This window comes from Pipistrellus kuhlii, unplaced genomic scaffold (genome assembly GCF_014108245.1).
Source record: "Pipistrellus kuhlii isolate mPipKuh1 unplaced genomic scaffold, mPipKuh1.p scaffold_m20_p_8, whole genome shotgun sequence".
Taxonomy (NCBI): domain Eukaryota; kingdom Metazoa; phylum Chordata; class Mammalia; order Chiroptera; family Vespertilionidae; genus Pipistrellus; species Pipistrellus kuhlii.
Window position 1 is genome coordinate 57,675,452 of NW_023425584.1, and position 15,915 is coordinate 57,691,366.

Here is a 15,915-nt window from a genome sequence, read left to right on the forward strand (position 1 = left end):
AGTTAGGGTTAGGATTAGGGTCTAACCCTAGGGTTAGCGTGACCCATAAGCCGTCAGTCGGACATCCTTAGCGCTGCCGTGGAGGCAGGAGAGGCTCCAGCTAATTGCTTTTTGCCAGCCATCAGCCTGACTTCTGGCTGAGCAGTGTTCCCCGTGTGGGAGCACACTGATCACCAGGGGGCATCTCCTGCACTGAGCATTTGCCAGGTGGTGGTCAGTGTGCATCATAAGGACTGGTAGTTCAGTCGTTGGGTCAATCTGTGTATTAGCCTTTTATTATATAGGATTTAGTATGCCACATGTGTGCAAATCAACATTATAACAGGACTGTCGTAGAGACCAAATTAAGAGAGAGAGAAAGGGGTGGGCTAAGGAGGGTATACAGGTCAGAAACAGACACATCTCGTGGGCAACGGACATGAGCACATGTTTCTAACTCTTATTTACCTTCTGCTGTCATTCAATCCCTTCTACTACCCAGTGGTGGGCATCTGTTGCTTTTGGCTATTTTAGCATATATTGCTCCCAGTGAGTGCAACCTTATTTCCTTTTGGAGAATGACTTTCTTAGATAAGATCTGGAAGCCCCACCCTTCCTCCAGCAGGGTGTGGTAGCGGGACCCAACCTAGGCCAATTACAATAGATGCTCCTTCCCCATGATTTCCCTGTGGTCAGGAAGCTAAGAATGGTTGGCACCACTATTTTCCTAGTCCTTGGTTCCTAGACTTTCATAGTTGTCTGGTTTTCTGTTTATTATAAGATTAGTTCTTTGGCCTTCTTATCAATTCTATGAATCCTTAATATCCTTCCAATACAGTTCCTTTTGTAAACTATAATAATGAGAGTTGGTTTCTGCTACTTACAACAGATACACAGCCCAGCCTTGGATCATGATTACCTGAGATTTTAAAGATTTAACACTAGTAGTGAAAAGACTGCAAACAGGAATCCAAGGTGTATGCTGTCACACTGCAATTTTAACAGGTGATCTGGCTCCCTAGTTTTGGGCTTTTTCATTAGAAGGAAAGTCTATCCAGCTTTGTGTTCTTTTTCACAGATAGGAGAAGTGACTAGTGGGTTGGATGGAAACTTTGTGGGGCCAACACCCTTTCCTATACTATGTTCATGAGGAAAACTTTCAGGGATTAGAATATTTTCTTATTGAAATAGTAGCAAATCAGGCAAAGTTTAATGGTCCAACATTTATTTAAGTATATATTCAAATAATCTCAAACATGAGAAGATTCTTGAATTAATAAATCCCAGTTTCCCAAGAAGGGTTCTCATTTTCTAGACTTGTTAATCAAACAGTGCAAAAGTTTTCTCACACATGACCCTGCATTCCCACTCTCACCCAAGGGTTTTTTTGTGGCCCCTCACCCCTACTCTTCTGACACATGTATGTCATATGCACATTCTCCGAAACAGAAAGCCTCAATGACTTCCCTTTACAAATTCCTGGAACTTCTTGCTCAGTCTATGTGTCATTAATTCATAGCAAGATGACAATGACTTGTCATTGGCATACCTGGTCCTTCAAAGGAAATGGAAAAACAGAAACTTTCAACAATAAAGATTTAAAAAAGAAATTAAAAATTATTTGTATTTTGAGCTCAATCCTCTTTAATGTTTTGCATTTATCAGAAATTGTGTGCTGGATATAGCACAGAACAGATCTATAATATGAACCTTTCCTGCAAGGGACTTACATTTTAAGAGTATATATAATCATTACTGACCATATGTCTATCTTCTACACTAAAAAAAGAGTAAGATGCAAATCGATCATACCTTCGTGATGCCCACCCGCCAATTAGGAGTCGGTATGCAAATTAACCCAACAAAGATGGTGGGTTAATTTGCATAAACAGGTGCCACGTGGCTGGGAGTGAGGTGGGATGCTTACATCAACACCATGACAATGCAGGTGTTCCTCACCATCCCAGCTGCTCCGGGTCTCTTGGCAACATGGGAAGATGGAAAGGTGGCTCTGGCTAAAGCAAAGGCAGTGCCGGCATCCTGGGGAAGGAAGGCCCATTCTTGCAGGAACCTTCTTGTATTAGGCCTGTAGTATATCTATACAATGAGCTGAATGTATATCACTCACCTTTCACCTAGATTCTATCACCTCCCTCTATCAAGGTGTGGTAATTAATACAACTAAGCTAGGCCAATTAGATGCTCCTTCCCCACTCTTTCCTGTAAGCAAGCAGGCAGGAATCTGGGAATGCTTGATGTGAAGTCTAGCTTTTTTATGGATTAATTATCTGCAGTAGATATTTGAGTCCAGTTCCTAATTCAAATCATTTCACTAAGTGATTCCCCACCACGTGGTAGGGCAGGAAACTGTGTGTCAATCCAAGGAAAGTACACAGATTATAACTTACATGGTACCACCACCAACAACAACACAAAGAGCTTTGTTTTAAGCAATAAACTGCCAGAACAGGAGCAATGAGGCTCCCTGAGAGGTGATGGATAGAAAATTCTCCAAGCATGAGTTACTTCAGATGGTTGCGGATTCACACATGATAACAAAAGGGGACAGAGAAACTGGCTCAATTATTTTAAAAGGAGGAACTAAATGGACTAGACTGTAAAAAACAATCAAATGTGAAAAGTGAGTATAAGCCAAAGCTGGTTTGGCTCAGCGGTAGAGCGTCGGTCTGCAGACTGAAGGGTCTCAGGTTCGATTCCAGCCAAGGGCATGTATACATTGGTTGCGGACACATCCCCGGTGTGGGGTGTGCAAGAGGCAGCTGGTCGATGATTCTCTCTCATCGATGTTTCTAGCTCTCTATCTCTCTCCCTTCCTCTCTGTAAGAAAAATCAATAAAATATATTTTAAAAAAAAAGAAAAAGAAAAGTGAGTATAAGTCATTTTTAAATCACTGGAGCAAAGAGGCAGCATCTGAGGTGGAAACCTGGGGAATGAAGAAAGATGAATGGGTCCATAGGCTAGAATAAACTGGTAGAAATTTGGGAGCCCATTCCTTAAAACAGGGAGCTGAATATTTGTCCCCTGTATTCTTAGCCCCTAGCACAAAATCTGGTATTTGAAAAATGTTACTAAATTAATATGAAACAGGTTAAGCACAAGCAAATGGCAGAATTGATGAGCATACTCCATTCCCTAACACAAGGTACTGCTGATTTTATGTATACAGGCTTGAGGGACAGAAAGAAACCAGCTAAATGTTGTTTTTTTTTAAATATTCAAACACTTGTACCTTCCCAGGCCACTAAATAACTAACACACAATCCCCTGAATATTTCCATAGGGCAGCCCAATTGCCTCCATCTAACTATATCATCCAATAGCTACTCACTTATTTACCAAAAAAAGGACAATTTTAAAGGCAGATGGAAATAGGAGGGAAATATAGTCAAGAAAAAAGAAATGAATGCTGGAGAAAAGAAAAATATCATCAGCAACTACATTAGTTACATTTAAGGAGCACCAGGGCGACCAGTTTCCCATAGATAATAGGGTCTAAACTGCTACTGGGGCACAGAGTTAAAGCTTAAGTTCTGTGATTCTGGAAATTTCTGAGATCTTTCCAAAGGAGACACAACCTCATTAAAGAGCTTATTAGTTAATCTCTGAGATTTTAGAAGAGTGATTTTCAACCTTTTTATCTCATGTGCACATAAACTAATTACTAAAATTCTGCAGCACACCAAAAATATATCTTTTTGTCAATCTATAAAAAAAAAATAATAGGTATAATTTTGATTTTTTCACACTGGATGTTGTGTTAGCTGATATCATTTTTAAATTTGACAATCTAAGGGAAAAGAGGTCAGTGCCCCTAATTATTTTTTATTTTTAAATATATTTTATTGATTTTTTACCGAGAGGAAGAGAGAGAGATAGAGAGTCAGAAACGTCGATGAGAGAGAAATATCGACCAGCTGCCTCTTGCACACCCCCCACTGGGGATATGCCTGCAACCAATGTACATGCCCTTGACCGGAATCGAACCTGGGACCTTTCAGTCCGCAGACCAACGCTCTACCACTGAGCCAAACCGGCTTCACAGTGCCCCTAATTAGTCAGATATTGCATGTTTTATAAATTCTTGTGGCACACTAGTTGGAAATCACCGTTTTAGAATTTAAAGAACTCTAAGATCCAGAGACCCTGTTTGGATCTATCACAGAAATGCACACCCACGTACACCCTCTGACCTGGTGTTCGGATTAAAGTTCCTGTTAGGAAAGGCTCTACTTTTAAGGCTTATAGAGAACCACAAATAAACAAAGGAAATACTGAATTACATGTGGTATATTTTTAATACTTTTTCTTATTAGCCTTATCTTAATTTTAGAAGCAATTAATAGTGAAATCTGTTAGGGGATTTTTTTTTTATCCTCACCTGAGGATATGTTTTTTTTATAGAGAAAAGCAGGAAGAGAGAGAGAGGAAGAGGGGGAGGAAAGAGGAGAGGGGAAGGGAGAGAGAAAGAGAGGGAGAAAAAAACATTGATATGAGAGAGAAACATCAATCAGTTGCCTCCTATATGCACCCCAACTGGAACCTGCAACACAGGCATGTGCCCTGACCAGAAATCAAACCCATGACCTTTTGGTATACGGATGACACTCGAACCAACTGAACCACCCGGCTAGAGCTAGGACAATGATTTAAGTTCACAATTTTATCACATTCATGTGCACACCAGGGTACAAACACACATACTTCTCAGCCATAACATACATGGTGCAGTGCTTTAAAGAAATGCTATGAAACATAAGATGGAATGATTCCAACATCTGTGAAATGCCTGACTCAACCATCTGCTATTCTTAGGGCTTTGAGCTTGGGTGAGGGGACTAGAAAAAAAAAAAAAATAGCAGGTGAAACTTGGCTACATCCCAACATTGACACATGAACCAGAGGAGTCTGACCTCCTATGGCTCTTCTGTAAAAGGAGACACAATATAAATATCTGCTTGGCAAGTAAGATTACTTAGTAAGAGTCCTCTTCCTAATAATATTAAACACCTCCCCCAAAAGTTCTCTTCCCAAACATTACTGTCTCAAATTAAACAGAACCTCCGACATTTGAGTTTTGAATGAAAATCTCAAATGAAAAAAAATATATATTTACATTAAAAACAGTCATTTCCACTTAAAATACTTGTTTGATTGAAAACTTTACCAACCTTATAGACACATATATTAATTTTCCTTTTCTCTCTCTCAAGCTTGAAGAGAATCAATTTTAAAGTTCATTTCTTGCCCCCAGAGTTTGTTAAATTCTCTTATCAGAATGAGTCTGTAGTATGTTTCTACTTCCTCCACAATCCGAGACTTCCAAAAGTTCTGCCTTATCTCCACCTTCTGAGTATCCACAGCCCACTAACCCAGGTAGCACCCTAGAGCTACCAACCCTCAACAGCCCCTAATGCCTTCTTGTCACCTCTTCCAGACAAACTACTGCCAGTATTTTCCATGCCTCCTCCAGAAACGTAATCAGGCAACTCAGAAATGTCTGTCAGAGACTGGAGGACGAATGAACACTGGAGATCAATAAAGAGCTGCAGGTGGCCCAGCAGCATGACTCAGTGGTTAAGCAGTGACGTATAAACCAGGTGGTCATGGTTCGATTCCCAGGCAGGGTACTTGTCAGGGTTGCAGGCTCGATCCCCAGTGTGGGATTCTCTCTCATCATTGATGTTTCTCTCTCTTCCTTCCTCTCTGAAATCAATAAAAATATGTTAAAAATAAAAGAGCTGCAGGCGGTGGTTAGAGTGGATGGCCAGTCTCTACCAGAGGAACGAAGTAGCAACAATATGCCATTATTATTTCTGCCTTGTTCTACTTGATGAGAGTTAGAAACAATCATTTATTTAGCTCTACCTTGTCAATATCTAATTTATCCAAGCTACTTTGCTGTTAAGATTTCTCAAGATAAATGAACAAATGAAATGCTCTGTTACAGATCTTAAAAGGTTTCTCAAATACTTTTTATTATGTCTTGTGGAATCAACAGAACAATTCTGGCTAATTCACAGGCACTAAGGATTGGTGGGTCTGTGTCCTGGTGCCTAGGACACTCCAACGCCCAGGCTCTGGATCAGATCTCTGAGGGCACAAAACACGCAGCTCTGGCTGCCGTACACATGACTTCTGCCTGCCTCAAACTTCCAGGAATGTGCAATGTTTGTCTACGGGGCCTGGGTAATCAGAAGAGCCGTGGTTCTGACATTTCAACAAAAAGGCAGTAAGATAACAGCAAAGGCTCTGAAGTCAGAAGGGACCGGGCTTGCATGCTGTCACTTACTAGCTGTGGGACTTGAGCAACTCAATGTGGGCCTCAGTAGAATGTGATAGTACCCGATTCACAGTTTCTGTGAGGTTTAATTCACAGAAGCTTTTTATGAGATACACATGTATGAAACATGTAGCTACATGCCTAACACTTATTAGGTATGCTTGATGAGCTTTCTTATACACTCCCTCTCTATATTGTGTCCACTAAACCCTCAAACTTCTTAAAATACCACACTGTCATTTCCCTCACCAACTCAAAAACTTACTCCAGTACATATCACCCAAACACTTAAGTTCAGGCGTCTCTTTATCCATACACTTAAAGCTCTCCAGTCTGGGCCCACCTTCACCTGTACACATTCACCTCCCAGGGTTCCAGAAGAAAACACTTCTCTGGGCAGGGGGACCCCTGCCTCTCAGCTCAGGCTGTGCCCAGAGTGTCTTCCCTGCTGCCTTTGAAATCTCCAACCCTTCCAGTTTGGGGCCCACCTCCACCCACCCCTCACCCCCACATCCTCTGCTCCTCCTTTAACTTCTGAAACATCTACATTTTGGTGTTTAATCCCACTGTCTTAACTTGTTCTTGATCTCACATCTGTTTGTCTACTCGGGTGATTTCATAAGTAACCCAAGAAGAAAAATCCCATTTTATTTTTGTTCTTTAGCCTCTGAAATAAGCCTAACAAATTTACTACGCCATGTGCTAAATATCTAATATATGCTGTCGCCATTGAACAATTCTCAGCTCAGATTTACTTTTGGATTCAATTCAGTTCTATTAAATCATAGCACAATTATTTATATATTTATTTTCCACGTACCACATTTAAATTACTAACATTTCACATAATTACCTATTTTTAACTTAAGGATCAGAAAACACCATTCCCACAAACATGCTCCCTATAACTACTTATTACTCCATCATGTCTTTTTCCTGTGGGATGGCCAGGAACACAGTCCTGCTCCACAGATAGGAACGCTGAGGACAAAACACATATGTGCTTACGAAGTATCTTGGTGTGTCAGAAATAGAATCTAGGAACTCATACAAGTGTTTCCACTTTTTAACTTGATGAGCCTGCCAAGGCCCCGACTTTGAAATCCTAAAACCTTGTTATGGTATAAATCCCTCAGAAGATGAGATTGAAAGAAGAGGGGATGATGTTCTCAGTGTCAACAGGGGAAAACATGGCTGTCTCTACAATGACTTTGCTAAGAAACTTCCCCATCTTTACACTGTTGGCATTGCTCAATAACATACTCTAAACTGACCCTTTGTTAATCCTCAGAGATGTCCAGCTCACGTGTCTTGCAGACAACAGGAGTACAGACAGACTTCCTTACACATAGCCAGTTCTGAAGTCTGCCCACTCGTCACAATACTGCACATTGAACTGCTAGGGTCAAGCCACTGGACAGCCTCTTGCAAACACAAAGCCAGAAGGTGACTTAGGTCTCAGATTGTTGGACATACCTCCCTATTCCTTATCTTTTTCTCTGAAATATTCTGGATAATAAACAAGATTCTTCACCATCATTTGAGTGTCAATTTCTTAATCATTCTATATGAAGTAATGTACTGGTGAGTTTAATACCTCTAGCCTCTATGTCTCCTACTTGCTTTTCCATATTTTTTCATGTTTTTTTGTGTGTGGTTTTTTTGTTTGTTTTGTTTGTTTGTTTTTGTCTCAGAGCTACAATTAAAGAGGTGGTTTGATATGTGACCTCCATTTCACAAATTCTAATTCTCTCTAGCTGTATTTAATCTACTCTGCTCTCTAACCTTTGAGTTTTAGTTTTCATTACCACATTTTTCGATTTTTAAAAGCTCTTTAGTTCTTTTACAAATCTATGATAGTTTACTAAATCATATGACCTTTTTAAAAACTGTTCCAGTGCAAAGGCAGGCTAGAAAAGGTCTGTGAGGGAGAAAGGGGAACATATGTAATACTATCAGCAATAAAGATTTAAAAAAATTAAAATGAAAACTGTTCCAATTATTTCTTTCAATCTGTAACCAATTTAAACATAATTACTTAAATGTTATTCAGATTGTTCGAAGCGTGTAAATTCGCCTGGTTGTATTGACTCACTCTCCCTTATCCTGGTGTCCTCAGACATGGTTTGTAATTTCTGAACATAAGTTGATCTCGTTGGGAGTTCGTTTTGTTTTATGTGCTGTGTGTGTCTCTTGGAAACAGGTTCAGTGACAGTCACTACAGGCTTAAGAGTTGCAGTAAGGCGGAGAAGTGGAAAAGAAGCCACGAGTCTAATAAGCCTGTGGCTGGTAAGTGTGAGTGTACTTCCTTCTGCCAGTCCCAGAGGGTTGATGTTTATTTCTCAGGTGGGGATTCCCAAGTCACTTGGGTAGAATAGATCTGGACCCCAAACCCACTCATTGCACAGGCCTGGAGTTTGATTTGCCATGGGTGACTATTTTTCCCGACCCCCTTTCCAACTTGTGCCTTTGCTGCTTTACTGTTTATGGTTGGAGCTTTCTAGTCCCCTCTTTAAAGCTCCAGGTTTTTAGGTAAAGGGCTCGATTTCAAGTGCGAGATGACATCTCCTATCCTGAGTAGATCTCATAAACTCCAGACCTGATTCCTAGGACCTGTATCCAGTATGAAATGCCAGAAGGCAACTGTTGCATCAGCCCAAACTTACTGTCCTGGCTTTGATTTCTATGTTTCTGGCACAAAAAGACACCCCACCCACCCATTTGTCTCTCATGCATATGTTTTATAACAAGGGGCTGGGTGGGGATGGTAGTATTTTATCCATTATTTTTATAGTTTTAAAGGGGAGGCATACTATCTGTATCCCGACGTGTTTCTGGAATCCTCACACCTCGTATCCTAACTGTGGCTGTAAACATAGCCCACAGTACATAAAAGAACCCAGTATTTTTCTAATGGAAAAATAAACCTCCTCGTCCCCCAAAGCCATCTCCAGCCTCCCTGCCCTGCTGCTGGCCAAGCAAGTTGGCCAACCAAGTTGGCCAGGCCACCTGAAACACCACCATCAGAGATTTCTATTCATCAAACAGACTGTTAACATATGAAAATACTGAAGATATTTATTCATCTTACCATAATTCTGTAAACATTTGTTTATAACAAGTTTCTCTTAGAAGCAGGCTCAGTGTCAGCCATTAAAGGCTTAAGAGGTGTAATAAAGTGGAGGAGAAGAGAAAACCGATCATTCTGGATGGTGGGACATTAGCGCTGAGGGATCCTGGTAGGTGTATCAACATGAGGACTCTGGGATGCCAAAGACTTCATGATGCCAGGACCCAGGGGCAGAGGAAAGAGTCCAATGAGGCAATGGGGGTGGAGGGAGGTGGGGGGCGCACACAGGAAACATCCGACCTGTACCTGTGACTCTGGTCACCAGGCTCAGTGGACTGACCCCCGAGGTCAGCCTGTGGCTTTGCAGATGCAGTGTGCAACTTTGGGGACGGCTGACCTATCAGGTGGTCACTTGCTGAGGAAAGGAAAGGTGCTCCAAGTGAAAAAGGTCATCAGGATGAAATTACGGGAGGATTTGCATGACTCCAAAATAAAACGTGAGAAGGTTGGTAGCTTTTTTGAAGAGAACAATATAGATGTCTAAATATTTTATACACAGTGCAAAAATTTGGTAAAACATCAAAATTAGCCATGGTCTAGTATTTACAAAATGAAGAGAAATGAAGCCCAAGAGACCATTATAAGCGTTTCACTATCTTTTAGGTAAAGAAAATGAACACAAAAAGCCACAGGCATCATGTCTAAATACATTCTATTCCTTTATTTTTTTAAAGAAAGACTAACTACTATTTCTTTACTTCCGAAGAGACACTAATTGCCTTAACTTTATTTGTATCAATAAGCACATGTTCTATGGGAAACAGTCACATCACTTTCCATCTGGCAGGCAGCAGGAGAGGTGCTGAGGTAGGAAAGAAAGTAAGTTCCCCTTCTTCCCTTCCTCCTCCCCACCACCTCCCCAGTTTCCAGGTGCCTACAGCCATAGTAGGACAGAGAACAAAGGCACAGAGCAATGAGCTAAGGAGCCTGGAGGGCAGAGTAGTTGAGTTCTACCTGGGGGTTTCTAGGATGGTTTCAAAGAAACTGAGTCTCCAAAAATGAACAGAAATTTGTTCAACAGGGCCTTAAGCAAAGGAAGTAAAGGTGCACAGGTGGAAGGTGGATGGGCCACTATAGGATGGCAAACAGTGTGACTGGAGCAAACGAGAAGATTGAGGTGTGTAGTGAAGGTGTGTGTGTGTGTGTGTGTGTGTGTGTGTGTATGAAGGACATAAAGGGACCATTCCAGCCAAGGAGTTTACATTTTACTCTCTAAAAAAGGGGGGAAACTATTAAAGCAGGAGAGTGAGTGATCATTAGAAAGAGCCCTCTTGTGGCACCATGGCACCATGCGGTATGATTGGAAGGGGGAACACTGGCACTAACACCACTAGCTGGGAAGGTTAAGAGGAACTTAAATAAGACAGCAATCACAATGAGAGAATCACGAACATGTCAGATGGGAGTTGGTCATACTCAGAGATCAGTATTTTTTTTCAAATACTTTTTAAATCACAATCTACAATAATACATACATTTTAACATCATAACCCACTGTGCATGCTTACACACGTGTGACCATGTTTCCATGAGTACATGTGTATAAATATGTGTGTGCGCGCGCGCGCACACACACACACACACACACACACACACACACAAAGATTTCACTAAACAGTAAGACAGTGCTATAGGCCCACGGCATTATCAAGCTCACTATCCAGGGAAACGAAAACAACAAGAGATGTTCTAAAATAGCAGGTGTGTCCTGCATAGCTGTTTCCTTTGCATTGCTACTGATTTTAAGGCTATTGTTGATCTGGGACACTTAGTGTTCTCTGTGTTACCTAAGTAATGACTTATCACTTGATGTGACTTGCTGTTCTTTTGTAGTCTTCCTGGCTGACTCCACTGCGTGGCTTAATTAGGTATTCATGAGCATATATCATAGCCAAGCTTACAACAAAGCTGCTTATCTGTACTACTGATTTCCGCATGATATTTCTGGAGTCAATCTGTTGCTACTCTTAAAATCAAATGAAAGAGGCTGCTATAGCCAACTGTTACTTTGCTTTACAGTGTATTCTATAAAATGCCTGAAGCCTGGAACATAGTGTTTTGTTTTTTTTTAAAGCATAAAAATGTGATGCTAATTTTGATCTAGACAATCCTACTCTGCAGTGAGCCACCTGGCATGTTCCTTGTCGTGTCACAGGCAAAGGGAACACGGACACTTTTAGCACTGAATGAGCATGTGCTTGGCTTCTGCCCGTCTTCTCCAATTGGAGTTTCCTGGGAGACTCATTTACAAGACACGTTCACATATATATCATCTTAATAGTTAACATTTATTGGGCACTTAGTAATGTGCCAGGCACTGTGCTAAACACGTGATGTGCCTTCTCTTACAGCCTTCAAAACAGACCTATAAATATTCTTCACTTTATGGGAGATAAAACTAATGCTTAGAAAATCAAAGCACCTTGCTCAAGGCCACAAAGCCAAGAAGAGTTGAGCCATGATTCTAACTCAGGTTTGTCTGTCTTCTGAAGCCCAATTCCTAACCACTGGGTTATATTTCATCTGTTCCTCTAAATACATTTTTCCGAGGCTTAGCATGCCACTGATTTACTCTACTCCCAGAAAATGAGTGGTAATACTGAGACTGGAACGTAAGCCATCTGTGGTAAGTCAGTGCTCCTCCACACCCTCCACTGCTCCATAACTTAATACCCCTGACACTGCCCCGTCAGCACTATTCACAGGCAGACAAACATACAGGAGAAAAAAGCGAAAGGAAAAACTACTTGAGGTTCAGATACAGGGTACAGCTGCCTCTCCCCCCCTCTCCTCTCTTCACTTTACCATTTACTAGTAAAGTCAGAAGGAAAACAAGAGGAAAGAATGCACATTTAGATGTAGCTCAGAAAAAGGAAACTAAATATTACTTTAGCCTAATTTAAGGCAGCTGTACAATCTATATGGTAGGAGGCAGAGAAACAGTTCAAATGACAGAAAAAAAGGTAGTATATGGATTAAACAAGAACATGTGTTTAAATATTTAAAGACCGCATTTTAACATGTAAAAGCCAGTAATAAAAATGGAAATACATAAAATAAAGTTCATATGCATTTTTTTCACAAGAGACTACAGTAAGGAAAAGTACAAAGAGAAATGCTTAGTACTGGAACCCCAAGAATGCAATTCTTCAATGAGGGAAGAAACTCCACAAATTAATCCATCCTGGTTACAAAAATGCATATTCACATAAGATAGATTTTATAATTCAATCATGCCTACATCTAAAAATATATCAATAAATTAAATAAAAATCCTCTAAAAACAATATGAATAGCAGTGCCCAATGAAGAATCACATGAACACTGAAAATGAATAACACCCAAAAATAGATTTTGAAAGCAAGTTGTAATAAAGCAATTTATCCTAATCTTCTCTTTCCCACAAAGTGATTATTTCTGTTCTAACTCTGGTCATGTACTTGTTCTTGAATCTTTGCTTCTTTCTCTGGCAATCTACTCAAGAATTTAAATAATTACTAGGCTTTATGAAGCAGTAAATTCAATATGTTTTTAAAAATCCTCTTAATTTACTTTTCAACAAATATTTGTAAATGGCATTTGATAGCAAGGCTTTCTTTCTTTCTTTTTTTTTTTTTAATTTAAACACTGCCACAGACCAGAGTCACAGTCAGAGAGGCAATTTAAATGGAACACTACTTCGAAAGTAAAATTCATGATGATGAGTGTGCCAAGTGAAATTAGAAATCCACTAATGCTAATTGGATACATTCTAAATGCATTAAACTTCTGAAGATGTTTTCATGAACCTTTCAAAATTGCCCATTAACACTCATGCTTGGCTGCACTTTGGATGTACCCACAATTTGACATAATATAGGTTATTATGCTTAATAACTTTCGGTATCTCAGAGTGATTGTGTAGTCTAAAGAAATGAGAAAAGCTAGTGTGAAAGCACTACTTCTAAAAGGAAGGGGAAATGATATCTGAAAAATCGTTAAGAGTACAAATAGAGGAACCATTGTTTTATTTTTTCAAATATATGAATTACAGAGCTAGATGGTCACCATGAAAACCTAATACACAAAAGCAAGAACTTGTCAGCCTATAAAAAATACTAAGAATGTCATCAATGGTTTTGCAGGTAATTTCAAGAAGAGTTATCAATCAATAGGTTATATTTCCACAGGGGTTGGTGAGCGAGTCAGGGACATCTGGGTATCACCTCCCAGCTAGCAAGATTAATTGCACTGAAGAGAAATCCCATTAGTTCACACTCAATCTCTTGGCACTTCTGTCAGAACTAGAACCTGGGGCTTCATGGAAGAAAGGTCCACTGAGCAGCACCAACGCTTTCACAAATCAAACGGCCAGCGGAGCAGAAAGAAAAACCCCACAGGTTTTGCATATATGGATATAAACATAAGGTGCTGACAGAAAAGAAAAGGAGGTGATTCCCCGCCTTAACACCATAGACAGCTGCAGATGGAGGTGAGGCTGAGTCGCTGAGAATACATGGTTTAGGACAGTGGTTGGCAAACTCATTAGTCAACAAAGCCAAATGTCAACAGTACAACGATTGAAATTTCTTTTGAGAGCAAAATTTTTAAAACTTAAACTTCTTCTAATGTCACTTCTTCAAAATAGATTTGCCCAGGCTGTGGTATTTTTTGGAAGAGCCACACTCAAGGGGCCAAAGAGCCGCAGTTTGCCGACCACAGGTTTAGGACAACCCAGGAAGATGGCATCATATGAGAGCGCTGTTCTTATCCTGTGGTCCCTGATATATGTACCTGTGAAACGATGCACAAGTATACAGTGTTCATTGCAAGTATGGAAGCGAAATTTGAGATTCCTTATACAGCTTTGTTCCAGGAACACCCTGGAGAGGGGTGGTGTCTGACCACAAAGCAGGGTTGGAATGCTGGGGTCTAATGCATCCCTGGGATGGCCTCCAGCTTCAGGTCACCCCTCCTCGTCTCTTCTCCCATCCCATCTAGGGGGGTCAGGAGGACATCTGCTTCACTAGTGAGCTTTTTCCCCATTTCACACAAATCTTCAGCCGGCCTAGCCTGAGCCTGGTGCATGTTTAGTCTTCACAAAGGAAGTGCTCAAGGCCAAAGATAACATGCAGTGTCTCTGTTTCACCTCCCAGAAAATACATGATGGGCGAGGAGGTAGACAACAAGCCAAATTCTACTTTCTTTAATGTAATGAGGACTGTCCCTATTGCACAAGATACAATATGTTTCCAATGCAAAACATCTATTTTTGCACATCTGCCCAATAGCAGCTCAATGAAAAACAGGCCCATAAGACCGACACAGCTGCCTTCACTGCTCAGTCCCTGTCACGCTGCATAGAGCAGAGAAGCACTTCGCAGCAGCCACAGGGCAATTTTCCAGGGTGACGTGTTCGTCTTTACACAGCCATCTCTTGCGGCCATCAGAGTAAACTCAATGACAAATCAGTTAAAATAAATTACTTTGATGAACTTGTATGGATCGGCTAAAAAGCAAACCATATGTGACACTCTTTCGTCCTCCCCGTGAGGGCATAGAATTGTCACCATCTGTGTTATTTATTCTGTTAGCCTGGCCTACAGCCCCCACACGCCCCCAAATGCACTCTTTGCCCTTCTTTGTCCTGTGTGGGCCCCATGAGGAAGACCTCTGTGGCCCGCAGGCCTGTCTTCGTAGGCTGGGCCCAGCCACTGGAAGCAGAAGAAGAGCTCAGAAGCTGGAGGACCCTCCTCAGTGCCTCTGCGGCCAGGGAGTCCCTCCTCCAGTGCCAGCTCTGCTCTCTCTGTGCGCTCCCTTACTCCTCCAGGCCCAGTGGCTCCCAGCCCAGCTGCTGCTAATCCCCGGTGCTTCCCCAACCCTGCCCACATCTCTATAAACAATCCTTCACTACACACTCTTCAGTATGAAACAGTCTAAACACCTGTGGCTGGGAAGGGCCCTGGTGGACACACCGTCGGCAGCCAGGGCTCCAAGCGGCAAGCACTTACATGGACCGCGTGGACCAGGTCAGCCATCAGGCACTGCCTCAGCCTCTCGTCGCTGCTGGTCCCGTGGAGCACCAGATCAGGCATGTACGTGGGGCAGTAACCCGCCAGAAGGGAGCGGCCAAAGTTCCTTACATTCGGGTTGCTGATGATTTGAGACCTAAAACAATATCGGTCTGTTAGAACACACATTAAAGATGGGCTCCCTTCTGTGTTACATCGAAACAAAAACCCAAGCCACACAGGCCAGGCTCAGGATGGGTCATTTCACCAGTCTTCCAGTGAACAGAGCACTGGTGCCAGAGAAGGGAGGGGTTAGAAAAGTGAAGAGAGTTTTTGTTTGTTTGTTCTGATGGTAGGGTGTTTCTAATGGAAGAACACAGCATATTGATGGCTGGTTACGAGTTTGTTCCTGTATCTCACAAGGCACATCCACCAGGCAGTCTGTGTCAAGGGAGTGAAGAAAGAGAAAGTCTACGGGGAGGCCTGGCAGCTGTCTGGCTTTAGAAACTCTACA

General features: G+C 41.5%; 1 protein-coding gene across 8 annotated transcripts in view; it reads right to left on the reverse strand.

Moving 5' to 3' along the window:
• FNIP2 (folliculin interacting protein 2) overlaps positions 1–15,915 on the reverse strand; it is a 121,305-nt gene that overhangs the window by 9,919 nt on the left and 95,471 nt on the right. For 7 of the 8 annotated variants that reach the window (XM_036424082.2, XM_036424076.2, XM_036424081.2 and 4 more), the window contains one exon: positions 15,402–15,558. The exons of the other annotated variant lie outside the window; for it this stretch is intronic. In XM_036424082.2, the coding sequence (XP_036279975.1) occupies positions 15,402–15,558 (157 nt within the window). The remainder of the gene's footprint in view (positions 1–15,401; positions 15,559–15,915) is intronic. 8 annotated transcript variants of the gene reach the window in all.